At 51.8% G+C, this 26155-nt stretch overlaps 2 protein-coding genes across 5 annotated transcripts in view; both read left to right on the top strand.

The window, feature by feature from the left end:
• GBF1 (golgi brefeldin A resistant guanine nucleotide exchange factor 1) overlaps positions 1-14329 on the top strand; it is a 106572-nt gene extending 92243 nt beyond the window's left edge. For 2 of the 4 annotated variants that reach the window (XM_039553648.1, XM_039553645.1), the window contains 17 exons: positions 2121-2297; positions 2797-2861; positions 2959-3082; positions 3660-3731; positions 4623-4717; positions 5147-5300; positions 5518-5740; positions 6937-7100; positions 7414-7660; positions 8057-8244; positions 9184-9334; positions 9682-9812; positions 10812-10913; positions 11488-11601; positions 11836-12013; positions 12222-12359; positions 12678-14329. In XM_039553648.1, the coding sequence (XP_039409582.1) occupies positions 2121-2297; positions 2797-2861; positions 2959-3082; positions 3660-3731; positions 4623-4717; positions 5147-5300; positions 5518-5740; positions 6937-7100; positions 7414-7660; positions 8057-8244; positions 9184-9334; positions 9682-9812; positions 10812-10913; positions 11488-11601; positions 11836-12013; positions 12222-12359; positions 12678-12964 (2610 nt within the window). In that variant the 3' untranslated portion in view covers positions 12965-14329. Of the gene's footprint in view, positions 1-2120; positions 2298-2796; positions 2862-2958; positions 3083-3659; positions 3732-4622; positions 4718-5146; positions 5301-5517; positions 5741-6936; positions 7101-7413; positions 7661-8056; positions 8257-9183; positions 9335-9681; positions 9813-10811; positions 10914-11487; positions 11602-11835; positions 12014-12221; positions 12360-12677 lie in introns of all 4 variants that reach the window. The other 2 variants (XM_039553647.1, XM_039553644.1) reach the window with 1 other exon arrangement.
• A 3659-nt stretch (positions 14330-17988) lies between these two features.
• On the top strand, positions 17989-26010 carry TMEM150A (transmembrane protein 150A). Its single transcript, XM_039553649.1, has 7 exons — positions 17989-18171; positions 19978-20025; positions 22216-22287; positions 22433-22500; positions 22632-22759; positions 23619-23796; positions 25606-26010. Exons 1-7 carry the CDS (start codon positions 18092-18094, stop codon positions 25848-25850), a joined length of 819 nt encoding a protein of 272 aa, XP_039409583.1. The 5' UTR covers positions 17989-18091; the 3' UTR covers positions 25851-26010.
• Positions 26011-26155: the final 145 nt, after the last annotated feature.

The raw sequence follows: 26155 nt of genomic DNA, 5'->3' as shown, positions 1-26155 counted from the left end.
TTGGGGTGTGGAGTCGGGTAGTAAGATCAGCTGTTAGCCCCACATTTGGCAAGCCCTAAAGACTCTTTCTTTGGGGTGTACCATGAGAATTAATTGAAGGTGCTGTGGTTAGTGTGAGCTTTATTGCCCAAATCTGTTTGTGTGTTACAGCATCCGCCTGTTTTTCCCCAAGGTGTTCGATAGACAGTGCGTGGCAGACCATGCTGTGTACTAAGGAGTAGCTGACAGCAATTCTTGTAAAGGGTCAGAATTCCCGAACGATCTCACGGTATTGTTCTCAGAACCAGTGCAAGACCCACAGTGAGCAAAACAGAATTGCCACACATACAGGAAAGGGAAACAAGATGATTCAAGACTGAAAGCATGGTAGTAAAAAGGCCAAGATAGGTGAATTTTTTAGAAGACAAAGAAATCCCATGCAGAGGGTTTGCTTTAGATTCCCTCTTCCTCCACAGCTGACAACAGTAAAGATGCAGTACCTGATCCTCTCCAGGCACACCAGACCTCAAGACTACCAGTAGGTAACACAAGCAGAGGAATGTCTGCCATGAGACAGTTTGACACAGATTTACACAGCAGAAGCAACTAGACTAGCAACTAAGTCCTCAGATGCACCAGCTATTGCCAGCTGCATCCCATCTAGTTGTGAGACTGGAATCTGGAGCAGACTGAGGTCTGAGTTAATTATGTAAGCATGTCTTTTGGTGGTGACACAGAATCAGGGACTTCAGGATTTGAAGAAGGCTGAGTTCTTATCTTTGGTCAGATTCCAGGTACATCAATTACTTTCTGCTGTCCTAAATTCCTGTAAGGCTTGGAGACAGGAGTGGAATAGGACAACTGAACAAATATTTAAGTCTGGAGGAAGGAGAGGCCATCTTAAGAAGACTGAAAGAGTCAAAGCAGGCATCCTCTCCATGCACTGCAATTGCTATGCATGGCCACTTTGAAAGATGGGAAATGGAAAGGAACATGGAGGGGCTTTGACTGATTAGGAAGAATTAGTGTCCCACTTCATGAGCCATAGTTAAGACTCATACTGACTCATGTGTAAGTAGTAGCAAAACCTGTGTGTGTGGTTTTCAGTGATGTGGCTTCATGCCACGGTGCAGAGTCAGGCATGTTGCTATTTGCACCCTGACACTTCAGTGATACATGTATTCATGTGGTTTCCCCATAGCAGCAATGGAAAAAACCGAAATTGGTTGTTGCATTTCTGTCAGATTTCAGATTGGCACTTCTAATGGAGTTTGCTTCTAAATCAAAGACCCATTTTGATAACAGTTTTGCCAGCAGTTTGGCTGAAGCAAGAGCTAGTTTTTCTGAACTTCAGATCTGAAATGAGATAGATTGACTCCTTCAATCCCTTGTCTTCCCCTCCATTCTTGATGAGGGGGTAAGTATGGATTTTGCTCATGTAAACGAGAGAATGGCAAAGCCCATCCCTTCTCAAAAGGAAGATTGCAATGACCTTAAGTAACTACAAAAACATGGAGCACGTTACACTGTTTGATACTAGCTCACATGTTTGCTGGTTTTTTCCTTGTTTTGGCAGCATATGCTTGGTTGGTTTCAATGACTTTTTGTATTTTCAAAAGCTGTGAGTGTGTTGAACAGATTATGAGCATTTGTGATCCAGCAACTGTTGGCAGAGACTCCATGTCAGGATTGAATTACTTTGAATCTTGCTGTTAGGTAGTGGTAGGAGTAACTTTGCAAGTCAGCAATGGTTTTGGCCGTAGTTTCTTTCTCTAACAGCACGGCAGAGTAATTCCTGCATCCAGAGGAGATGTGGTACTTTTTGTAGAAGGCTTTGATCCTGAGCTGAGCTCCTGTAGCAGGATAAATTAGTGGCTTTTCAGCAAGCAATTTCAAAATGTTCTGAGGTGTTGTCGTTCTTGGGGAGCTTATATCTAGGTGGTTCAGTGATTCAGCTTGTATCAGGTGAGCCACCTTGTCCTTGTTTTTGTGCAAAGTGAATATGAGCTGAGGAGTTGTCCAAGCATCGTACAGAGAATTGTTATCTTTCCCATAACCAGTTCTGAAGCATCTGCCCTAATTTGTGTTGAAAAGAAAACATCTCTTTCTGACTGATTGCCACCGCCTCTTCTTTCCTGCAGTCTATTGAGAACCTGCCCACTGTTTTTGGAAGTAATCCCAAGGCCCATATTGCAGCAAAGACTGTGTTTCACTTGGCCCATCGCCATGGTGACATTCTGCGAGAGGGCTGGAAAAACATCATGGAGGCCATGCTACAGCTTTTCCGGGCAGAGCTGCTGCCCAAGGCCATGGTGGAGGTAATAATTAGCTGGCTGGTGGATAATTGAGGAGTTAGGGGAGTGGGAAGCTGGCTTTTCATAGAGCCAGTTCCAAAAGTAGGAGGGCTCTCTTGTGAAGGCCTGGCTTTGGTAAAGTGTGTACAGAACTTGGAAGCCTGTGAAGGGTATAGTGTTCAAGTTATGTGCAGCTTCTTCTGTAGCTTGTTTCATTTTTTCTCATTTTACTTCTTGTTAGATTTGAGGAATTCCAGCATTTATTTTACTTTAACAGATTTTGAATGTTGTGCAGAAGAGGGACATGCTTATAGGCATGAAGTACTAGAGCACAACATTGGTGTTACCAGATGAGAGTGGCACTTTACTGACAGGATAGTGGGGTGAAGAGCTGGGTTTGACTGCACACATTTTGGCTGTTTGGTGTAGTGTTTCATCACTAAGAGAAACACAATGGGGTTGGCGGGGAAGGCTGTAAAGAAGTGGACAATTGGTTACATGCATGTCCTGGTCTCTGTTCCAGGTTGAAGACTTTGTGGATCCTAATGGCAAAATTTATCTGCAGCGTGAGGAGACACCATCTAACCGGTGAGTGGCGTGGATGTCCCAGGCAGTCTTTTTTGTACCAAGGCTGGAAAATAACATGATTGTTTTCTTACTGATGCTGGTGTCTTCTGGTTTGCAGTGGTGAATCAACAGTACTGAGTTTTGTTAGTTGGCTCACCCTCAGTGGGACAGAGCAATCTGGTATGAGAGGGCCATCTACGGAAACACAGGAGGCAAAGCGAGCAGCTTTGGAATGCATAAAGGTAACATATGGGCCATAGAAGAACCTGGTTTTTTTCTTGGTGACAATACTATGTGGGTAACAGGCAACAGAGGCATAAATATGCATGCTGCTTGGCAGTATTGCAGGTAACAGGAGACTTGGGAACTGAAAGGATCTACAAAGGAGAGTATCTGGATTGATAGCTAAATGGTCTTTTGTGCTGCTGTGCACAAAGGTACTAACACATCAAAATAGGAATGATTCACCAGGCTGGGATCTGCCCTGGGCATCACAGTCCTGTATTTAAAGACAAATTAATGAATTCTCAAACAATTCATCTTTTCCAAGACAGTGTTAAGGTATATGGTGCCAACAAAATCTGAACCTGGGGTTTGACCACTGTGTGGCCAGAGAAGTTACCTGTTAAAATCTGTTTAGCACAGATCAGGTCTGTTAAATGTAATTGATGTTAAAGAGTGAACTAGTTGGAAGGAGTTTTCCTCCAGATAATAACAACTATCGGTGCCTTTCCTGTGAACATGATGTGTTTCTGGATGATCTGTTTGTATGCCTTCCACACTCTCCGGATGCACAGTTGTCTTTTCTGTCTTTTGCAGCAATGTGATCCTGAGAAGTTGATCACAGAAAGCAAATTTCTCCAACTTGAATCCCTCCATGAGCTCATGAAGGTGAGAGAGATATTGGGCAAGGGACCAGATGGTAGTGGAACAAGTATGCTATGCATGATAGTGGATATGTGCTGTGTACTCACCTAGCTCCTCTGTCCTCAGAGGAGGTCTTGGAACTATTTGGGATTTGAAACTAATCATTAGTTCACCTGTTAAAAGTAACTGCTGTTCTGGCAGACACAAATTGCTCTGGCAGTAGAAGAAAACATTAAATTGTGGAATGCATTCTAAAAGCCTTGAGAATTCTTGGCAAGTGTTTGAAAGTATTTGTAGTTCTGTGTCAGAGCTTAAAGATTTTCGTCATTTCAGGTGTGCTGTGTACCTAATGAGAGCATTCTAAAAGGCCACTCTAGAGGCAAGAGCTGTACAGAAATATTTGACAGTGTGTCCCTAAGTAGTGTGGTGCCTGGCTGCTGTGGGAGATATAATAAGGCTGGACTCATTAGCCTTTGGGCTAGAGAAGCTCATCTCCCTGGGAAAGTGTCATCTCAGTTCCAGGGGAACATTGTGCTCCTACTCCGATTATGTCAGGAGTTCTCCCTTTCTATATAGATGGCTTGAGAAGAATAGCTCCAGTATTTGTAGTCAAGTATGCCTGCTTTTTCTGTACTTCACATGGTATTAGCAAGAAACTGCCAGATATCAGAATTCCTCTCCATCTGAGAGACTTTGTCAGAGTTTAACATCTTTTAAGTTCATATTGTATCTTGCATAATAAAAAAAGATATATTTTTCCCATAGATTTAGCTTGACCTCGATCCAGTGCCTTTTTGATAGACTATACATGACCTCACCAGGCAGTGGAATACAGTTTTGGCCAGACTCAAAGCATTCTGTTGGTTCCTCATTTTTGGGAGCTTGTGATTCATAAAAATATCATGGCTCTTCCAGGCTCTAATCTCTGTGACTCCTGATGAGGAGACATATGATGAAGAGGATGCAGCCTTCTGCTTGGAGATGCTTCTGCGGATTGTTCTAGAGAATAGGTATGACCTTGAAATACATGCACATTCACTGTAATGTCCCTGCTTTACTGCAGCTGCTGCCTGGGTTCAGGGAATGAGTTCCTTATGTCCTCGATTTGCCAGCTGAAGCAGCATGTGGCTGTAATTTCAGGGCTTAACAATTCCACTCTAGCATGTGCAAACAGAAAGGCTATTAGCTTGATATCCTGAAATCTGGAGAATATAAACTAAACTCCAGAGGGAGAATTCTCCCACCTGATTGCTTTACAAGTAATGAGTAAGAAGTTTGATGGTTTTGTTGTTTCTGTGTGTCTGTTCTTGTATCTTCCAACTGGAATTTTTCACTGAAGTTAAGAAATAATGGGTCTGGAGTTGGTGGGAGAGGTAGCTGGATCCTGCTTGTCTCACATCCTTTCATCCTACCCTTTCCCTCCTCCTTGTTGTGGCTAGGGACCGTGTGACCTGTGTCTGGCAAACTGTCCGAGACCACCTTTATCACCTCTGTGTCCATGCAATGGAGTTCTGCTTCTTGGTGGAGAGGGCAGTGGTGGGGCTGCTCAGACTGGCCATTCGACTGCTGCGTCGAGATGAGATCAGTGCACAGGTAAGGGATTTTTGAACGGCAGTTACTGGGGTTTTGTGGCTATACCCGGTGACACAGGAAACCAGTTGCTGTTGGATAGACCCATATTAACCTGCCTGGTGCTGCAGGTGGTAACAAACAGCAGTTGTAAGTAGCTCTAAATAAATGTAGGAGTACGTTGCTGGAGAATGGAGTGTAAGTAATAGGGTCTGTTATTCTTGTCTCCTTCTCTGGCCAGGTTCTCCTCTCATTACGTATTTTACTTATGATGAAGCCAAATGTGCTGTCCAGAGTTAGCCACGAGGTTGCCTACGGCCTCCATGAGCTCCTGAAGACCAATGCTGCCAACATTCACTCTGGGGATGACTGGTACACGCTCTTCACCCTCCTGGAGTGCATCGGGTCTGGGGTGAAGCCGCCCGCAGCCCTGCAGGTTACAGCAAGGGCAGATAACGACACAGGTAAGACAGGCCAGCTTTTGCTAGGAAATCTGATGCCTGCCTGCCAGATAAGCAGCTGCTTCCTCAAGCTTTTCAATTAGCAAAGGGGACTGCAAGAAAACAAAGCTGATATTAAACTACATTAGCAAGATTAAAGACCAGCACCTGCTGTTCACTCCTCATGGTCTGTTCCTGTCTCTATTCTGCCACCTCCTCCTTCTCAGTGAGCAGCAATCCAGGTGCTAGTCCCTGGGGGGCAGTGGGAAGAAAACTGATACTGGTTCTGGCAGCTGTAGGAGGTCTTTGCTCTACCCAAGGAGCATTTTCTGCTGGTTGTGGTTTGGTGCCTTGGGCGCCATAATCTTTTATCTGGGCACGTAAATGTAAACCCAGCTGCTGTTCCTGTCATACTTGCTTCTTTTGTGGGACTGACTCCTTTCTGTCCCCATTTTAAGGTTCTCATAAAATGAGTTTTCTTTAAAATTATATTACTAGATCTATTTGTATTAATAGTCCCTGAACCATTCCCACAAGACCAACACACTATTCCTCACTTCTCTTGACTGTGTTAGAAAGGTGGTCTTTTCAGCAAATTGTTCAGTTTTGCTTTAGCCAGCTGTCAATATATTTGAGGCTGATGTGTTCAGATCTCTGAAGTAGAGAGCAAGAAGGGAGTCCTCCAGAAGGCTTTGTTTCTCTTTGCTTTTCTAGAACTTCTTTGATAGGTCCTGATGCTTTGTGTAGACAGATGGGAGAAGCATGATTTTTAAAAACACTTCAGGACTTTGCCCTCTGAGCTGTCTTCTCTTTGCTGATAGAGCAAACTGCTTGACTTGGCACCTTGCACATCAAAACATTAGTTTTCTACCTCCTTAAGAAAATGTTCGCTGCACTCTGTTCACAGCAAGTCTGTCTGTTGATGAGTTTCTAGATGGTGTTGAACAATGGAGAGAATGAGTTTTTACTTCTAAATAACATTATATCAGTAACTTAAATTTGTCCCTTGCAAAGACTTCTGTCTTGGGACATGAGAAATTTAAGGTTATCCTAAATGTCAGGGCAGGTAGATCTGACAGGTGTGGAACATACTAGTAACCACTTGTGGTCCCTGGTTGATGTTGATCTGACTAATCTGGATTGCTTCTCCCTTATCCACAGCTGCTCTTGCAAGTTCCTGATTTGGCTTTGATCTAAACCCCACGCCTTTTGTCTTGAAGGTGCTCAATCAGACAGCGAGGTGTCCTCTTCCTATCATCCAAGTGACATGAGCCTGGACCGTGGCTACACCTCTGACTCTGAGGTGTACACAGACCATGGGAAGCCAGGCAAGATGCATCGCTCCATCACAGATGTGGACGTCATGAACAGTGGCTGGCTAGTGGTGAGTAGTCACTTTGGGCTTCTGGTGCCCAAAGAAGACTACTCCTACCATGGTTGTGAGCACAGGGTGTGGTAGTGAGAGAAAGAGTAAGACAATAGAAAAGAGAGCTAAGATGAGCTGATAATATAAAGGGAGGATGGGGAGAGACACAGATGGAAAGGAGAAAGCTTTGAGGCCAATGAGGAAGAAAGGGAAATGGACCATACAGAAACATTACCTGTTGGCTTCTGAAGAAAGGCCCTTTCAGTGTGTGCATGAGATGGCTGCTTGTTGTGCTACCCTCTCCTGCTTACCCACTTGCTGTGCCCTGCAGGTGGGGAAAGATGACATCGACAACTCCAGATCCACTGCTGGGCTTAGCAGGCTGGGTCCATCACCTCTCGTCAATCAGTACAGCCTGACTGTGGGGCTGGATTTGGGCCCACACGACACAAAGTCTCTCATGAAATGTGTCGAGTCCCTGTCCTTCATCGTGCGAGATGCTGCCCATGTTACACCTGAGAACTTTGAGCTCTGTGTCAAAACAATACGTATCTTCGTGGAGGCCAGCTTGAATGGGGGTAAGATGGCCCTTCACTTGACAACCAGGATTTGGCTTGAGGTGGCCAGTCAGCAAGCAGTGTGAAGTATACTGTCAGGGAATGAGTCCCCAGCCCAAAGAAAATGGTCTACCAGGAGAGGAGTGTCCTGTCTTCTGCTAGCAGCAGGGACCTTATTCTTATCCCCCTCCCTATGATGGAGGGGAGGTCTGGAGTTGATGTGGAGACAGCAGTATCAGCTCTTGCTGAAAGTTGTTCCTGAGGGGCACTGGGTCCCCTACAAGCAGATAGTGGTCATTTCAGAGGACCAGGGCCCTCTGCTGGGGATATCAAAAAGTGGCTGCTCTGTATGTAGAAAAGCAGAAAATTTTGTAGTGGACTATTGTATATGGAATGTTGTTGCCTTTTACTTCCTAGGCTACAAGTCCCAGGAGAAGAGGGGAAAGAGCCACAGGTATGACAGTAAATCCAGTCGGTTAAAAAAAAAGCCAAAAGACAGCTCCACACGGCGATCCCGGGTCTTGAGCCAGCACCAGGCGCACACACACAGTGATGAGGACGAGGATGAGAGCATCCCTGCCAGCTACCACACTGTGTCTTTACAGGTTAGTCAGGACGTAAGTATAGCAAGGATTTCCTCCTCTCCTTTCCCATTCTTAGGGCCTTGCTAGGTAATCACTGGAATTCTTTATGGGGCAAGGGTAGGCTGCATCCTGGATGAGTGGGCACTGGGTGGCAGAGGGTGGCTGTGGTGGCAGTATGTGGTTCTGCAGTGAAAGAGGAAGGCTGCAATTTGTACCGGCAAAAGCAGAATAGCAATGGTGACAGAGGTCCTCTGAAAAGCAAGGAGGTCTGAAGCTGTGAGGCACTATAGTAGGTAAAATGGATTAAGGTCATTTGGAGGCATGAGGTTCATGTAGGATTAGCAAGGAGTCTGACAGGGCATCTGAGCTTGAGGAATGGGGAAAGCCCTGTTGGCTGAGGCACTGGAATTTCAAATACAGAGGACTGGGCTAATGGAGTCATTTCTCTCCAGCTGCTACTTCAAAGGTGTGAAGGCACAGGCCTGCTGACTGCCAGGGTGTTGGGTCTCAGTTCAGTAGTAAACCGACTAGAGTGCTGTCATGTGCCTATACAGGCAAGGGAACTTTGCATGTGCTTCACATGTTAAGAAAAAAAATGTTTCAGAGTTGTTCTGGACAGCATAGCTGAATCACTGGGTTTATCCCTTTGCCTGAGAGTCAATGCTCTGTGCCAGGAAAGAGCCCGTTCTTCCTTTAGAGAGGACTGGAATGGTGTTCCTCAAAGATGAGACTGACGGGGCTACTGAACTGACATAAATCTTGTTAAAGATACCTGGCACTTCAAGGAGGGCACAGACAGCAGGGCCTGACACCATCTCTATAACTGTGTGTGGTTGTGTACATACAGAAAGCAGGCTCGAGTAGCTTGAGCCTTTTAGCTGTGTTTGGAGAACAGCAGAGGTCAGAGTTGCTTCAAAATTTGAAGTCCTGTGTGTTTCTTACTGTGCCGTGTACTTGCAGCTCCTGGACCTCATGCACACCTTGCACACACGAGCAGCCGGCATCTACAGCTCCTGGGCAGAGGAGCAGCAACACCTGGAGACAGCGGCCAGGAAAATCACAGCGGATTCCCGAACACTGTGGTCCAACTGCTGGTGTCCTTTGCTACAGGGTAAAGCCATCCCCTGGCAATGAGAGTGAGCAGAGACACTTCCAAAGTAATGGCAGGAATGTTGAGGAGCCAAGAACTAGCTGCAGAAAGCAGGCATAGGTTGTTTTTAGGGTCTGTTGTAATTGAAAGAGAACTTGGATCAGATTTGGAAAAACATCTTCAGGATGAGTTAGCTGCCAACATGTTTCTGGATCTGGTAGTAGACTGCTAGTCCATGGCCTGGAACAAGTATAATTATTTTTTTTCACAGAGAGTTTTTGATCTTCATTAGGATTTTTACTCTAGACTGGGGAAGTAGGGATGTGACATTCTCCCTGTGGGCTTCGCCCTAAATCCCTCTCTTGCAGGTATTGCCTGGCTGTGCTGTGATGCCCGACGGCAGATACGGATGCAAGCACTCACTTACTTGCAGCGGGCCCTCCTGGTACATGACCTGCAGTCCCTGGATGCCCTGGAATGGGAGTCCTGCTTTAACAAGGTAACTGCCTGGCTGGGATGGGCATGTGATCAGGGCAGCATTGTGTGCATTGTGTGCAGGAGTGTTGTCCTGCTTCAGCAGTCTATTCTTGAGCAGCTTGTTCACTGCAACAGACAAGATGTTCCCTACTCTGGTCCTGTGAAAAGTTCCTCTCTGCTTAGTGTCTCGTTTGAAAGACAGGTGTCTGCTAAGGAAGGCAAGAGCCTCCCTTGGAATGGAAAATGTAACCCCCTTCCCACCAAATTATTATAATTTTGAAATTAAGGGGCTTTCAGGCAAAGATATGAGAAATTGGAATAACAGTTCTGTACTAGTATATATAACAAGGCCATAATACAGAAACACTGGCTTAACCAGACAGGATATGACCTGACACCCTGTCAGTCAGGGTGGTGGTAGCAGTCCAACTAAATGGTGGCTGCAGTCCTCTGTGAAGTGATAGATACGGTTCTGTCGAAGCGGTGATCCTGTAGAAGGGTCTGGTCTTCACCTGAAGGTCCAGTGGTGTTTACGTAGCTCTTGTCCTCTGGGAATCCAGTAGGTAAGGGCTGACTGTGGTGTTCCAAACCTCAGATTATGTCCAGGTAAGAATGCTTGGTTCCTCCCCCTGGGTGGAGCATCTCACAATGGGATGATGTTATTTTATGAGTCACGAAGTGAGGCTGGATGGCCCATTAACAGAAGAGATCCCTCCGGAGGGAGTTATCAGAGGTATCTCATGGAAGAGATAAAGAACACTGCTCCACCTGGTTTTAACAGCTGGTGATAGAATACATACTTTTGGTTACATCTTACATTGTAACCTAAGACACTGAAGCTTCTGACAGGGCCTCCTGGAGTATTACAGTGAATCCACTTATGTGCTGGTCCTGTTGCTTCTGTCATGTCCTCTGCCTAGAAGCCACCAGTCCCAAAAGCCAATGCCTTTCTGTAAGGCTGTCTGTGCAATCTCATCAGTCATTTTTCAGCTCTAAAATATCCATGTGTCTGATCCAACAGGTGCTGTTCCCTCTGCTAACCAAGCTACTCGAGAACATCAGCCCAGCTGATGTTGGGGGGATGGAAGAAACTAGGATGAGAGCCTCAACACTACTCTCCAAGGTGAGCACACGTCTGCTGCCTGAAAGCTCAGGGGAAACCATGTTCCTCAAGAAAACCAAACCATTTGCTGTGTTTGCTTCTCAGCATCTGTGATCTGGACAGGTGTCAGGGTGCTAGTTTGACTGTCTTCAGTGCTGGGCTTCTCCACTAGCTTCTGCTGCTGGAACATGCCTTCTTTCCAGAACTGTCTCTGTGATTCTAGTCCTTGGAAAAGTTGTCAGGAAGGAGTTTGTGGCTTTATGATAGAGAAGTATTTCACTCAACATTAGTTGAAGACAGTCTATTCTTGGGGTGAAATGATGCATGTCACAAGCTGATAGTCCTGACCTGAGGCAGAGGTCTGGAAGGGCTGGAAGACATGGTGATGCAGACTGCAGAGGCCTTCCACAAAGGAGACAAGATCCACTCCATCACATATGCAGCTCAGAAGAGGGGAGGCCTGTGGCATCCTCAGGCCAGTCCTGTGCATGCTCCCAGCCTGCCACAAGGAGGGGAATCCAGATTTGTAAGACTGGCTTGTCAGTGAGCAGCAGCCCCTACACTGCTTGTTGACAGTAGTTGTGTTTTTCCCTAGGTGTTCCTACAGCATCTCTCCCCACTGCTCTCACTGAGCACCTTTGCTGCCCTCTGGCTCACAATCCTGGACTTCATGGACAAATACATGCATGCTGGCTCCAGTGACTTACTGGTAAGGTGCTGGATGCAGTGTTTTGGACAACCATTCATTGTGTTTTAACCTTCTAAACTTCAAAGGTGTTTTGATTTGGTGTGGGTTTTGGGTTTTTTTTTAACCTTTTCTTCCTTTCCAAACCATTTTATTCCATGGTTTCTCGCCTTGGCCTGTTTCCAAGGCAGCCCATTGGCTGTTTTGAGCTTTTGTTCATTGCTATCTGTCCATTCTGTGTCCTGTCTGTGATTATAGCTGGAGGCCATTCCAGAGTCTCTGAAGAATATGCTGCTCGTAATGGATACAGCTGGGATATTCCATAGTGCTGACTCACGGACAGGATACTCAGATCTCTGGGAGATCACCTGGGAGCGCATTGACTGTTTCTTACCTCGGCTGCGGGATGAGCTCTTCAAACAGACAGTCATTCCAGGTATGAGAGGCTGGGAAACCTTAAGAACACAGGTTTTGGACCAGTGCTTGCACCTTGTCCAGTACCCAGCTGCCATAGTGCCTTGATATTGATGGAAATGGAAGTTGTAGGAGGCTGTGGGAACTTGGCACACGAAGGGCAAATTGAGAGAGGGCAAAAGGAGTGAGCAAACTGGTGTGTGGTCTCACTGCATGTTTTGTCTTCCCAGATCCTGTCCCCAACATACCAATGGAGCAGCAGCATCAGAAAACAGTAGTGTCTGCCCTGCCCCCTTCTCCTGTGGGGGATGTGAGGCCATCCACCCATGTGGCTCCTTTGGAGAAGCCTTGTGAACTGGGTGTCAGTGGTGAGTCCTGTTTTCTTTTTACTGGAATCACCTTCCCAGCATGGTGGCATAGATCTGCTTTTCCTTGCTTTAGCATGATCTCTGGTGACTGGGCCTCTAGTGTTGTGAAATGTTGTGCTTCCAAATGGCTACGTTGTTGCTGATGGTTATTGGGGTGGGCAGAATGCCTCTGATTGACCCCTGCTCTTCAGGGCCTGGTATGAAGGGGCAAGTCTGAAAAGGCCCCTGAGTTGATTGTCAGCCCTGCTTAGTTTTGAGCTAATAGGTGACTTTGTCAGGACCTGTGTAAGGATCTGTTTTGTCTCTTCATTCTTCCAGAGTCCGAGAGAGCCACTGCACCTCCCTCACCCACCATCAGCACCTCTGCCTCTCCTTCTTTCCCAGCATCAGCTTCAACAAAGGCAAGCCCCGTTACAGACATACCTCCTACGACAGCACAGCCGCCGCTCATCCTGCAGCCTCTTGCCTCTCCCCTGCAGGTTGGGGTGCCACCTATGACTCTTCCAATCATTCTCAACCCAGCTCTAATTGAAGCCACCTCTCCTGTTCCCCTCTTAGCTACTCCACGGCCCAGTGACCCCATGACAACCTCTGAAGTCAATTAGTTGGAGGGTGTTGGAGAACTGTCTGCTGAGGAAGCTCTGTGGATGGAGGATGCTAGGATGCTGGCCAAATGTTCTCTGGTAGTGGGCATGTTTGTTTAAAAAGATGATGCTAACCTGAGCAGAAGGGCTGTTGCTGCAGTCCTCTGGAGCACATCCCATCCTGCTCCCTTCTTGGGGCATCACCTAGAAATCTGCCCAAAAATCCCTGTCTCCATGGAGGCGTGCCCAGTTCCACTGGCCAGTCTCTTTCTTGCCTTTGCAATCTCAGGGGCCAGGCAAGGTCCATGCCCAGCAGCCTGGGACCAAGCTGCCACCAATTCATCTGGTAAAGAGGGAAAACTTGTTGATGTCACACCAGAGAGGGATTGCAGTACAGGATTGCCTCTCAAGATTACTCAGTCCAGTCCCTGGACAATTCCCCAGCCATTCCCTAGCTTTCCTGCTCACCCTTCTGGTTGCACTGCTTTGTTTGGGCTCTGGGCACGCCTGGGTTCAGCAGGTAGAGAATTTTATTAGAAATGTGGATTGCTACAATGCAGCTCCCAGTTTGCCACATAGGGCTTCTTGCCTGCTGGCACATGCTTTCCCTCCGGCAACACAGATGACAGCAATCCCCAAGCCAGATACAGATTAAGCAGCAGCCGAGTCTGATAGGGGCAAGCGTGGCTTTCATCCCTGCTCCTGTAAATGTAATCAGGCTTTCTGGTTGGAGAGAGCAAATCCAGAAGGCTCTGCCTAGCTGAGCAGATGAGAAGGAAATGCTGAGAGCAGAGCACCATGGCCATGTCTCACACAGCACTTGAGGAGCAGTGATGTGTTGCTTGCCACTCGCTACACATTGGTTTCGTGGTGACCAGCCCCTTCCTTAGGAGAACATCCTCTTCAGCCACAGATGTGGGGATCTGTGGCACCTGCTAACAGATGCCCAGCAGGTCTGCAGTGGTTTTTCTTGGAAGCTCTGAAGAGATTGTACCCTTCTGCATCTTCTAGTTGTTGGGATCCCACATCCTTCTACCCCCAGAAGGCCCCTATAGCTGAGGCCCTGGCAGTGATTCTTGTGCTTCCACCTTGCTGCAAGGACACCCCGCTCTTCCCCCTGCTCATGTCCAGAGCAGAGCTGGCTGCCTGGCAAGCGCTGCATCGCTGATCTTCCTCCCTCCACTAGTTGGCTAAATTCTCAATAATTTCAATCTTGGAAATCCCCCTGGTGACAGGGAGGGGCATGGGGTGGGACTCCAACCCAGTGTATCCTGTATGGAGAGGAACCTGCAGTTGGTGTGGGAATACAACCAGTGTACATACAGAGTAAATGGCTACAAATCCAATGGACTTTTTACAGTGTAATAAATACATCCTGTAAATGAATGTTCCAGTGTTGCACTCCTTTTCTGTCGTGGAACTTTGGCTCAGAGCTTTGGGAAAAGTGGAGTTTGCTTGTCAAGGTGCTGTGCCCTGGCTCCACACACCAAGATCTTTCAACAGAGCGCTCTGTGTGGAGGGAGCACAGGGACTTGTCATCTCATGGCAGGGCTGCAGTGGAGGTTGGCCATCAAGGGACTAATCAGGAATGGTTCCCATCATGGACAAAGCAGAGCTGTAATAGTGAGATTGCTCTGGAAGAAAGGAATCATTTCACATGGGCTGTAAAATTTCTGGTGTTACATTGGTGTATGCTCATGCACCACCAGGACTGAGGGCAGAGATAGGGCTGAGGAGCAGGTGCTCTGCACATCTGGTCATGGTGCCAGAACATAGACCTCGGTGACAACTCAGCTGACATTGGTGATTCCCTGATGAGGAAGAAATCCTTGTTTCCATGGACAGGACTCAGAGTTGGAGAGGGCGTAAGACGTACTTCCAGGGTACTTGTCATGGATTTGAACAATTACACTTCCCTCCTGGTATTTTCTACTTTGTTTCATGGCAAGATCCACGCAGTGCCACGGTGTTCTCAGAGCTGCATGAGGCACCAGTGTGTTCCCTATTCCAAGAGACTCCTACAGACTTGGTAAGGGGGTTAAAAACTTGGGAGTTTGTTTGAATTGCATAAGAAAAGGTCTAAATACTGCATCATGGAAGAGTAATGTGTGTACTAGGAGAGTCCTGATAATAAATCCTGGTTCCCTAACCCCATTTCTACCATTCCTGGAATATTTTCACTGCTGCCGCAGTTTCTTCCTCACCCTCCACTGCCTGCAGATTGTATTCTTTCAGCCCTTAGATGTTTACATTCATGTATTTGAGTCCTTGTGCTGCTCATGACCCTCCTGTATCCTGCCCCTCTCTCTGTCTTGACTTTCTGAGCCTTCATTTCTATTTACAGCTCTGTTTCTCTGCTTGTGAAAGCTTTAGATGGTTAACTTCTTGTAAACGATTGCTCAATTGTCAAGTGCCTTGATATCAGAACTCATCCCTAGATGCCCTCTGATCCCTAGGTGGTCCTCTGACTTTTTGGAGTGGTGTCAGCTAATAGCAAAGCTCCATTTTGCCAGCTGCCTTCAGGTAACTCTTTTGGGCGCATGCTGTGTTTTAACCTGTGTTTGCAAACCTAGCTTCTACTTGAGAGCATTATCTCTTAACTCAGACAATTACGGTGCAAAGCAAAAGCCACACGAGGAAACTGCAGGAAGTGGGACTAGAATGGAAGGAATGTTGACTGGAAAGACAGAATTGCACTTTAAACAGTTTTCACTAGACTGTAAATAGGAATGGAGTGGAAAACCAGAAGGAGAATTCTTTGAATGTTGTTTGGATTTTGCAAGAGTGAGGTTTAATGTTACACAGAAAAAAATATCAGGGGAAGTATTGAACTGAAAGGAGATCAGAATCAACTGACAGGTAGCATGTGTTACCTGATATGTTTATCAGTAAGCCTCTTGAACTCTCTTTGTAAGTTAAATTACATAAAAGCCAGTCATACTACTAATGACTGCCGGTGAGGAGTGGTGTTTACAACGGTACTCTTTGGATTTGTCCTAGCATATACTTTCTCTAGTCTTGGACTTCTTTCACATTTTTACTCAGGGTCTGACTCACTGTTTCCTAGAGGAGGCTGAACAGACATCACTGTATTTTGTTCTGTTCACCTTTAAATCAAGGACTTCTACTGCTAAAACAGAGTAGAAATATGTAGTAGGATTTAGCATGTGCCAGTAGAACACTTTACTGTGGAGATGGTGTTTTCCTCATTGGTATGAAGCTTCCTGGTGTGAGAAGTTCTATGGAATGATAAGCCCTGGCTGTAAAACATACATTTGGCACTGAAACTTATGAAACAGAAGCACTGCTGCTTTTAGTTTCCAATTTAAAAATTGGATCTGAGCATACTCAAAAGACCTGGTCTGTAAGAAAGATTTCCATGGAGTATCAACAGTGAGCTGGCTTTTTTAGAAGTTACCCTCACTCCTATAAATGCCAGCTGTCGAACTTCTCTGGAAAGATTTATGCCTGTTACAGAGCCTAATGTGTCCTGAAGGCACTGTGCCCGGCATTTTCGGCCCAGCTGCGCAGAAGGCAGCCCGGCGGGGCTTGTGCTTGTGGCCCGTGGCCCTGGAGTGCTCCGAGCCCTGTCAAGGCTGCTGGGGGCGGCAGCCCCGGCACAGCGGGCATTGTTCCCAGTGTCCATGTGATGAGGAGGCTGCCGGGAGAGGGAGGGCCAGGCCTGCTGCCCGCTGGCGGACAGGAGTGCACGGGGCAGCTTTGAGAGCACAAACGGCTCGGGAGTAAAGTTCTGGAGTGCAACTCTTGCCCCAAAATGATGGGCTGAACAGCAAAGAGAGAGCCCGAGCCCGTGAGCAGGCTGCTCACGATTCAACGCAGAGGACGATGAGATCCCCCAAGACTACAAGTCCCAGTGTGCAGTACTGCTTGTGCGGTTGTGTAACCAGCACCATGGCCCGGGTGAGGTGGTGGGCAGCCAGGGCTCCTGTCCCACGCAGGCCAGGGCCAGTGCTGTTCTCAGGCGGCTCCTCTCTGCAGAAGGCAGTGGGAAAGTGCAGGCTGTGTGAGTACCGGACGCTCCATGCTCGAGGGGTGTGAGCACCCTTTGGCTACGGAGTATGTGTTGGGACTTGCAAACACATCCCCACAAGCAGCCAGGGGGACAGGAGGGCAGGTTATTGCTGAGTTCCCAATAGGGAAATGGGATGGCCGTGGCCTTACCACAGCCCTGCTTCTCTGCCAGGGGAAGTTATGCTTCCTTTCCTCATTTTTTCTGTGTAAGAAAAATGGAAGTTTCTCTGGGCAGCAGGGTCCTAATCGTAGAAACCGTCTGGGAACAGAGAGGTCAGGCTAACTGGGTCGCGAGTGTCCGCAGGCAGTGGCTGGCAGTGTGGCCGCAGCCATTTAGTGAGAGCACAAGGTCAGTCACTGCTGGGGTGCAAATAGAGCCTTGTCCTCAGGAGGGAACGCTGAGCCCCATGGAAGAAGAGTGGACTGAACAAGGTCTTCTCTGCCTGGCCCCTACCTGTCGCAGTACCTCCTGCCTCGTTCTTTGACAGTGCCACGCTTACAGGAGCCCACGCTTTCGCGGATGGGGGCCCAGGGCTGGTGTTCAGGCAGAGCCCGCATCACCTGGAGCTGAGGCAGGTGAGGCCCCCAGCCCTCCAGCCGGCTGTCGCTGCCCGAGTCAGCAAAAGTTGTTCCTGTCCCCGGCTCCCGGGAGGGGTTCGCTGCTGAGCTGTGCCTGCACTCCCCTTCGCTCTACGAGATCCTGTTCCTCGCCGCGGCTCAGCCGAGCGCGCTGTGGGGCCGCCCGCCCGCGGAGCCCGGCGTTCCCGGCTCCGTGCCGTCCTGCTCCCCGGCTGCCCTCCCAGCGCTGTCCTGCTCCCCCGGGCCGGCAGCGCGGGCGCCACGTGGCGCCGGGGCTGTGCCGGCCCGTCCCGCTCCCCGCTGCCGCCGGACGGGGCGGGCCCGGCCCTGCCGCCGAGCGGGACCCGCGCTGCCCCGGGGCGGGGCCGGCCTGGGCTGTCCCGGCGCCGCGCCGCTCCGCACGGCCGGACCCGCTCTGCCCGCCAGCCCGGCCCCGGCCCCGTCGCCCATGGGGAGCGCGGCCCGGCGGCGGCCCGGCAGCAGGAGGCAGCGGGGAGGTTCCCCCGGCGGCCCCGCTCGCCCATAGCCCGGCGGGGCATGCCCGGCCGCAGGATGCCGGCCTGGGGGATCCTGCCCGTCACGCTGCCTGCCTTCACCATCACCGGCATGTGGATCGTGTGAGTGCCGCGGGGTCGCCGCCAGTTCCCCACCCACGGGCAGCGGGGCCGGGACCCGGGCGGGATGCTGCAGGATATTGAGGGCCGGGGGTTGGAGGATGCTCCAGTGGGATGCTGCGAGGTGGGATGCAGCGGGCAGGAGGTTGTGGGGAGCCGCTGTCCCCGGTCATGTTGGGGCACTTCTGGACATTCTCTGGCCCCCACACCTCCCTGAACCCCCACAGCTGCCCTGCGTGGTCCCCGTGTCCCCTGCAGCAGCGCTGGCACGTGCCTCCCTGTCCTTACATCCTTGACGCCCCGTGGAATTGCGCGCCCCTGTCCAGGCGTGAGTGCGGCTGACGCTCAGGTGACATGGGAACGGTATTGGAAGCCACGCCACCAGCCCAGGTACTGCAGTGCCAGGTCTGTAGCCAGCACATGGGCACACATCCCATGTGGTGGATGGATGGATGGAAGGGCCTTGTGCTGGGAGTAGAGGCTGTGTCACTTGGTGAACAGTTCTAGTCCACCCCACCAGTCCCTTTCTTGGGCCTTAATGCTGGTGAGCAGTGGATGAAGGACTTTCCTCAAAGGCACTGAGAGCTTCAGTATAGGTGGTGGGACTTCCTGGGGTATGGGATGGAGCAAATGCATCCCATATGCATGCAGGTTCCTCCAAGAGCTTCCCCTTGATTCCCTGTCCTACTGCACAACAAAGCTGAATGTTGTCCCTGGTGCTAGGAACTTATGCTCCAAGGTTTTTCCTCGGACACCTTGCAAAGCATAGGCTATCTCCCATGAGTGACCCTGGGGGGCAGATGCCCCTCCAGCCCAAAGCAGCACAGGTGGGAGTTGCTGCTTATGGTCCTCACAGCCTGAGCTACCCTGGCAGTGGCCCTTTTGGAGATCTGTACTGGGAGGTGGCTCGGTAAGGGGTCTGCTCCTTGGTGGCTGGGGATGCTGTTCCTTGGTTTCCCCCAGCTGTCCTGCTCTTTGTCCTGGGATCATCCTTTTGGCAACCCAGCTGTTACATGGCTAGCTCGGGAAGGAGAGGGGTTTTCATACTGGTGTTGGGGCCTTTTTTTAACCTGAGCTGGTCACAGCCACCAGCGAGTTGAGCAGCACGGTGCCGCCGTTGCTGTGGCTGCCGGGCAGGAGGGCTCCTCGATGGCTGGGGTGGGGGCCATGGGGCTGAGACCCCTTGGAGTGGAGCAGGATGCATGTCATGAACCCCTTATTACACTGACTGAGACACAAGAGTGACTCCACGGTGAAATGTTTGATGGAGCTGATCTGCCCAAAATACCCTCCCAATGCACTGGCTACTTTTCCAAGCTTCTTTTAGCTCCATTGCTGGCCAGCCGGGGGCTGGGGGAAGCACGGCAGAGCCATCGCCATTGGGTGGCACCCGGCACAGCTGTGGGCTGGTGGAGAGCCCCATGCCGGGCTGGGAGGCTCTGTGACAGAGCAGTCCCCCGGAGCCCGTGGAGCACAGCAGCCTGATGGAGAAGAGGCCCCGCAGAGGCAGCTGCACTGAACTGGAGCAGGAGGCGGCTCTCGGCAGGGGTGGGGGTACAAGGCAGGGGAACCAGGTCCCAGCAGTGGGAGCTCCATGGAGCATGTGCTGGGCTCATGCACTTGTTTTTCTTTTTCCTGCTTTGTAAAGCTGGGTGGTGCCACGGGATGAGTGCTCGCCCCTGGCAGGCAGTAAGGGCTTGTATCCTCTGCTCTGGCAGCTGGTCCCTGGGGCTGCTCTGGGTGCTGGCAGGGAATGGGGATGCAGGGAGGTGGGTGGCTGCAGTAACCCTCTTGTCGTCTCTCCTTCAGATATGCTATGGCACTCTCCAACAACCACATCTGCCCTGTCCACAACTGGTAAGGCCTGGGGGGAGGCAGGGGCTTTTTGACACATCCTGGCTTGGTTAAAGACTTCATAATGCCAGGTCCCTCCAGACCTGTCCCATTTGAAGTATGCCATGCTGTGCCAGACCACTGGGTAGCTGAGGCACTCCCTGCACCATCACTGTGCTGAAGGGATGTTGGGGATCAGGCTGGGGGTGGTGGGAGAGGTGGGAGCATTAAAGGGGCACAGACCCACCTTCTCCCCCAGCAGTCGTGGTGGTGATGGGGCACAAATGCCACAGGGCACATGCCTCCTGCCTGGCCCACGAGTGGCTTTTGGGAGCAGAACAGCTTGAGGACTAGCTGCTATCAGGGCTGGGCTGCCCTCCCTCCCCTGCCCAGGCTGCTCTGGTGAACAGTCCAGCCTTGCTGCAAACCAGGCGGGGAGAAGGAGGCCATTGAAAAAACACAGCATGGAGAAAGTATGAAAATAAGTGGTCAGGGAATTACAGAGGGCTATGTGTCTCCATGGAAAAGGTTGTGACTTGCTTGCTTGAGGCTAAATCTGGCAGTGCCAGGGGGATGGGATGGTCCTGCAGCACCCGGACACCCCATGGGCAGAGCTGCCTGCAACACCCCCAGATGGGGGATGAGGCGTGGAAGAGACAAGGGCTGGGAAAAGAAACGCTGTTTGGTCTCTTGGCAACTTCTTCTGCAGGGTTTTTGGCTTGTAGCGTCGCCTTAAAAATCTGCCCAGAAAGATCCATGTTAGCTTAATTCTTGCTGGAGTATTTGAAGAAGTGAAAGAAAAAAACCTGCTGCCATTTCCTGCCTGATGGCCGATTCTGCCCTGGGAAGAATGTGTGTGTTGGGTTGTCTCTGCTGCGCAGCCAGCCCTTAATGACGAATAATGCTTCCCGGCCTCGGGCTGCTTGCTTTAAACAAAATAATAATAAAAAAAACCCTCCCAAACCAAACACGGCCCCAAGAGCAGCCTTTGAGGAGGCCGTGGGGCTCGACTGGGTTTAGTGGTTGGAAAACAAAGCCACCAGTAAACTAAGGAGACTGAAAAAACATCAGAGCCCAGCCCAGCCCTTTCCAAAAAGGCTTTTTTAACCATGTGCTTACTGCATAGGCAGAGGTGGTGGATGGTCAGCCGGGGCCAGGGACAGGTCAGTGCTGTCCCCCAACAACTTCCCCCCACAGTGCTGTCCCCCCTCAGCCCCCACCCTGTGTGGGACTGGGGGTGTCTGAAGGGGCCCTTTGGGGCAGAGAACTTTGCACTCACTGCCTGTGGTGTGAACAGAGGGTCCCACTAGGCCATGCCAGGCAGAGGTGCTGGATGCCTGGGTGATGCTGCAGCAAAGAGGCACCCAAAAACCCACTTCCAGTGTGTGCCAGCTCCTGGGAGAGCTGTGAGGGTGAGGGCGCATGAACCCCCGTGCTGGGAATTTAGCTAGGGTTGCAGGCGGCAGCTGTGGTACAGGAAGGTGTGTGGGGCTGATAAGAGCTCGGGGTGCCTGGACTCACGGGGTCTGTGGGTGCAGGAGGCGCTCCCAGGGCGCTGCGGTGGGGGCAGGCAGCAGAGCCCAGCCCAGCAGTGCTGGGACTGCCCCGGAGGCACTGCTGGTGTGCCCGGCCCCAGGACAGCCTGGGGGCTGGCTCTGGTCGAGTCGCTCCTCAGGCAGTGCCTCCCAGCTCCCTCCCTCCCTGCCAGGTGTGGTGGCACTGCCCCGGGGGTACCTGTGGCTGTGGGGGCCATTTCCCACACAGCTCACCATTCCAGCCTGTCCACTGCAAACCTGGAGCTGTCGGCGGCTGCGTGCCCGGCTTCGCTGGTGCTACCATCCCGGGGATGAGTGAGGGGGCTGGCAGGTGGGTGCTCCTGCTCCTGTCTGGCTGTGGGGCTGCCAGAACCCCCGGAGCCCTGAGCCAGAACCCTGGCCCGTGCAGCCTCTGCCCTGCCATGGCCTCTCCCTCACAGGCCGGGGCTCCGGGTGAGCAACAGAGCCAGCAGGCAGGGAGAATAGGCTGTGGAAACCCAGGCGTGATGCTACCTGCTGGGCAGTGGGTCACTCCCTGGAAGGGAGTGGGCAGACCCCTGGGCTTGGGCTGCACTCACTGTGGAGCAACTCAGCTGCCCTTGCAGGGCCTGTGGGCAGGAGACAGGAGGATCCTGGGCAGCATCTCAGCCCTCCTAACCTGTCCCTTTGCTGCCGGCAGGAGTTACAACCAGTCGTGTGACATGGATGGCCCCAGCTCCTGCTGCACGCTGGATCACATCCCCCTTGTCAGGTGAGTAGCCTCAGGGTAGGAGCATGGGCAGAGCTGCTCTGAGGCCCCTCCAGGGCAACCCAGGAAGGTGTTCTGGGGCGGGAGACAAGCACACACCCCAGTGCCTCCTGTCTGAGGACTTTGTGGGTCTTGTTTGTCCCCACAGCAAGTGTGGCACCCTGCCTCCCGAGAGCTGCTTCTTCAGCCTCATCTGCAGCCTGGGCTCCTTCATGGGTAAGTGCCTGCTGCCCGGGAAGCAGGTCTGGGAGGGGCTGCCCTGCAGCACCCACCCTGGCACAGGGCAGGAGTGGGATGACAGGGGCGCAGACAGTGGCATGTGACAGGGCTGTGTTTCCCTCCCACAGTCATCCTGGTGGGACTGCTGCGCTACGCCCACCTCCTGGAGCGCCTGGGGCCATCCCTCCTCAACACCCTGGGGCTGGCCACTGGCTGGGTCTGCGCTGCTGGCCTCACCATGGTTGGCAACTTTCAGGTACAGCATCTCCTCAGGAGTCCCTGGGGTGGCGAGGCAGGAGAGGGCCTTGGCTGGAGCGGGGCAGTCGCTGTGCTCAGCAGGGTAGGGTTTAGGGTGGTTGTTTTGATCCAGCGTCCCGTCCATGCAGTCCTTCCCCTCTCCTGAGTCAGTGCTGTGCTTCCCAGGGTGCTGGGAGGCCTCTTTGTGTATTCATAGTTCAGGTCCAGATTAAGCTGCTGCGTCTGGTTTAACCTTTACCTGAGCCCCTCTGCACGGTCTGTCCTCTCCATGTAGGGGCAGGGACACGCTGTTCGGGCTGCTGCTGATCCTGCCTACGGGGTGACGCCAGGAAACTGTCAGGGCAGAGCCTGTGCTCGCGGGGACCGGAGCAGGCCCAGGCTCTCAGGCTTGGCAGCACATGGCAGTGCTCAGCCCCTTCCTGCACTGCCAGGCACCGGCCTCCCGGCAGCTGCCTGCGGCAGCTAGGCCCTCTTGCTTGGCTGAGGTTGCTGCCTGTGCCAGCCCTGGGAGAAGCTTTGTGGGCCCAGATCCCCCTTGTGCCCTAGCACAAGCTGTGACCCTCAGGAGGGGTTGCAGGCAGCCCCTGACGTTGCTTAGGGCAGAGGGCAGCCCCTGCCCCTGGGTACAGCAGGGCTGCTGGCCCATGGATAAAAGAAACAGAGCTCTTTGAGATCGCAGCAGTAGATGTTGGATCCAAGTCTGCTCTTCAGCCAGGAGTCAGGCACAGGGTGAGCTGCCTGGACCTGCTCCCGGCACTGTCTGCACCCCTTCCTGGGCAGGAGTCCAACTCCTGGAGCAGTCATGCTGTGACAGGCAGTGTCCCTGGGTGCTGGCACTGACCGTCTGTTCCCCGCAGGTGGATCACGCCAAGGTGCTGCACTACATCGGGGCAGGGGTGGCCTTTCCCACCAGCATGCTGTTCCTGCTCCTGCAGTCCATCCTCACCTACCGCATGGCCAAAACCCGAGGGCAGTACTGGACCGGCCACTTACGTAGCATCCTCACCACTGTGGCCTTCTTCACCCTTGTCTTCAGTATCCTGAAGGGTGTGGGGAAAAGATTGGGAATGGGCTGGTGAAAGGTGGTCCTCACAGTGGGATATGTGCCCCATATTCTCTGTCCTTTGGTCCAGCAGTGAGGCGTGGTGCCAGGAGAGGGGCTGGGCAGGGCACTGAGGGTGGGCAGCTCACTGCAGGTGTAGGCTGGAGGAGCAGCAGTATCAGGGCTGGGTAGGGGCTGAGGAGGGGAAGGGATGCTGTTGGCCATGTCTTGGGGTGATTTTGGGATGCCCCAAACCAGCCCTGCCCTGGCTGCTGCAGCCCAGCCACCGCTGCAAGCTCCAGTCACACACCGCCCAGGTCTGGTTAATTGTTGAGTTTTTTTAATGGGACAAAGGTATTTTGAGCCCTTGGCAATGCAGAGTCCATCTGGGTTACCTCTCTGACCAAAGCTGAGTACAAAAGCGCTCTGTGCAGGTGCCAGGTAGGCGTATGGCAGCACCTCTGCAAGCCAGGACCTCTGGGCACCCATCAGCCAACCTGCCCATGGGACAAGGAAGGGCTTGGTAAGCAGGTACTGGGGTCTGCAGACAATTTACCAAGGAGGGAGGGCATGGCATCAGGTGGGCTGGAGCTCAAAGAATGGTCCCAAGTGTGTGGCTGGGGAGTGAGGAGCTTATTTGGGACTGAGGTTAGGGCTAAATTGGGAAACAAGGTGATGGTTATTGGGCAGGAAGGGGAAAAAGCATGCAGTGTCCGTGGGCCCCACAGAGGTTGGCTGGGGTCTGGCTGAGGCGAGCAGCACAAGAGGAGCCTGGGGGTGCTGGTGGGCCTGGCATGTATCAGAGGGTCCTGCTCTGTCACCACAGCAGGCAGGCAGGCTGGGAAGCAGGCAGGGAGCTGGGAAGGGCAGGAGTGCTGCAGGGCCATGCCAGCTGGGAGGGATGGGAAGGGCATGTAAGGACAAGGAGGACAGGACTGGTGCCCATCTGCTGTGGCCATCCTGCTCTGTAAGCTCTGGGGACTGGCAGTGGGCAAACAGCGAGCTGTGGTGTGGACAGTGGGGAAAGGGCTGGGATCTTTCCTGATGGGATGGGGGGAGTGAGCAGAGGGCTGTACACTGTACAGGTCAGGTCCCTGCCTCTGCAGCTCTCCCAGATCTTGGTCTCACTTGCAGAAGGCATGGTACTGCTGGAGGCTTCACCTGGAGGGCTGGGGGATGTACATGCCTCCTCCCCTCACTTGCAGCAGCCCTTGAAATAGGTTTCCCTGGAGATCTTTGGTGGGGATGAGAGAAGGATAAACAAAGTCTGGCAGTGGTAGGACCTGGAGAAGTGGGAGCAGGCCCGCTCTCTGGGATGGGCCAAGCTGCAGCACAGAAGGACAGGAGGTGCTGCAGGGCTGGGATGCAACAGTCCAAACCCTATTACCAAGGCTGAGTTTTATCATCTTTGACTGCATCCTGTGGCAGGATGGGGAGCCATCAGCCTGGCTTGAGGAAGAGGCAAGTAGTGTGGGGAAGTTGTGGCATCTGGACAGCTGGCTTGCACTGAGACCTGCAGCCTGAGTTCCTCCTGCCCAGGCCTCTTCAGATAATCCCAGCCTGGCATCAGTACCATAATTTACCAAGGCTGGTTTGGGCATGTGTGCCACTGCTTCACCCATGCCAGGGCCTTCCTGGTGCTGGGGGAAGCATGTGGGGGTTTCTCAGTGTTAGGAGTGGTGGTGTGTCTCCTGCAGAGGATGGGTACTCACACCCACCCCAGCATGAGGTAACAGTGGGACATGGTCCTCCATGGGGTGGTTGAGGTTCAGCTGTGCTTTCCTTGACTGGGATACCCTCAGGTGGTGTGTTCTTCATCCAGGAGAGCTTCGTGCTGCAGCACGTGGCTGCCTTGTGTGAGTGGATGTTCATCATTGATGTCCTGGTGTTCTACGGCACGTTCACCTTTGAGTTTGGGGCCATCTCCACAGACACCTTCCTGGTCCTGCTGAAAGCCAGCCGGGCCCCCAAAAGTTACAAAGGCGAGAGCAGCCTGTCCAGCACAGCCCACATCCACAGCCATGTGGAGGGCCTGGCTATGGCCTGACCCCCACAGGAGGCAGCCCACAGTGGAGATCCCAACTTGAGCTCTGACGGTGACTCCCCACCTTGAATGTCTCTGAATCCCCAGCTGCCTTGTGTGTGTGTGTGCGCGTGTGTGCGTGTGCGTGTGTGTGCGTGTGCGTGTGTGTGTGTGCGTGTGTGTGTGCGTGTGTGCGTGTGTGTGCGTTTGTGTGTTTGTGTGTGTGTGTGTGTGTGCACGCGTGTGTGTGTTTGTGTGTGTGTGTGTTTGTGTGTGTGTTTGTGTGTGTGTGCGTTTGTGTGTGTGTTTGTGTGTGTGTGCGTTTGTGT

This window comes from Corvus cornix, chromosome 6 (assembly GCF_000738735.6).
Source record: "Corvus cornix cornix isolate S_Up_H32 chromosome 6, ASM73873v5, whole genome shotgun sequence".
NCBI lineage: Eukaryota > Metazoa > Chordata > Aves > Passeriformes > Corvidae > Corvus > Corvus cornix.
The sequence above is the reverse complement of the archived record's forward strand: the minus strand, read 5'-3'. Positions and strand labels throughout refer to the sequence as shown.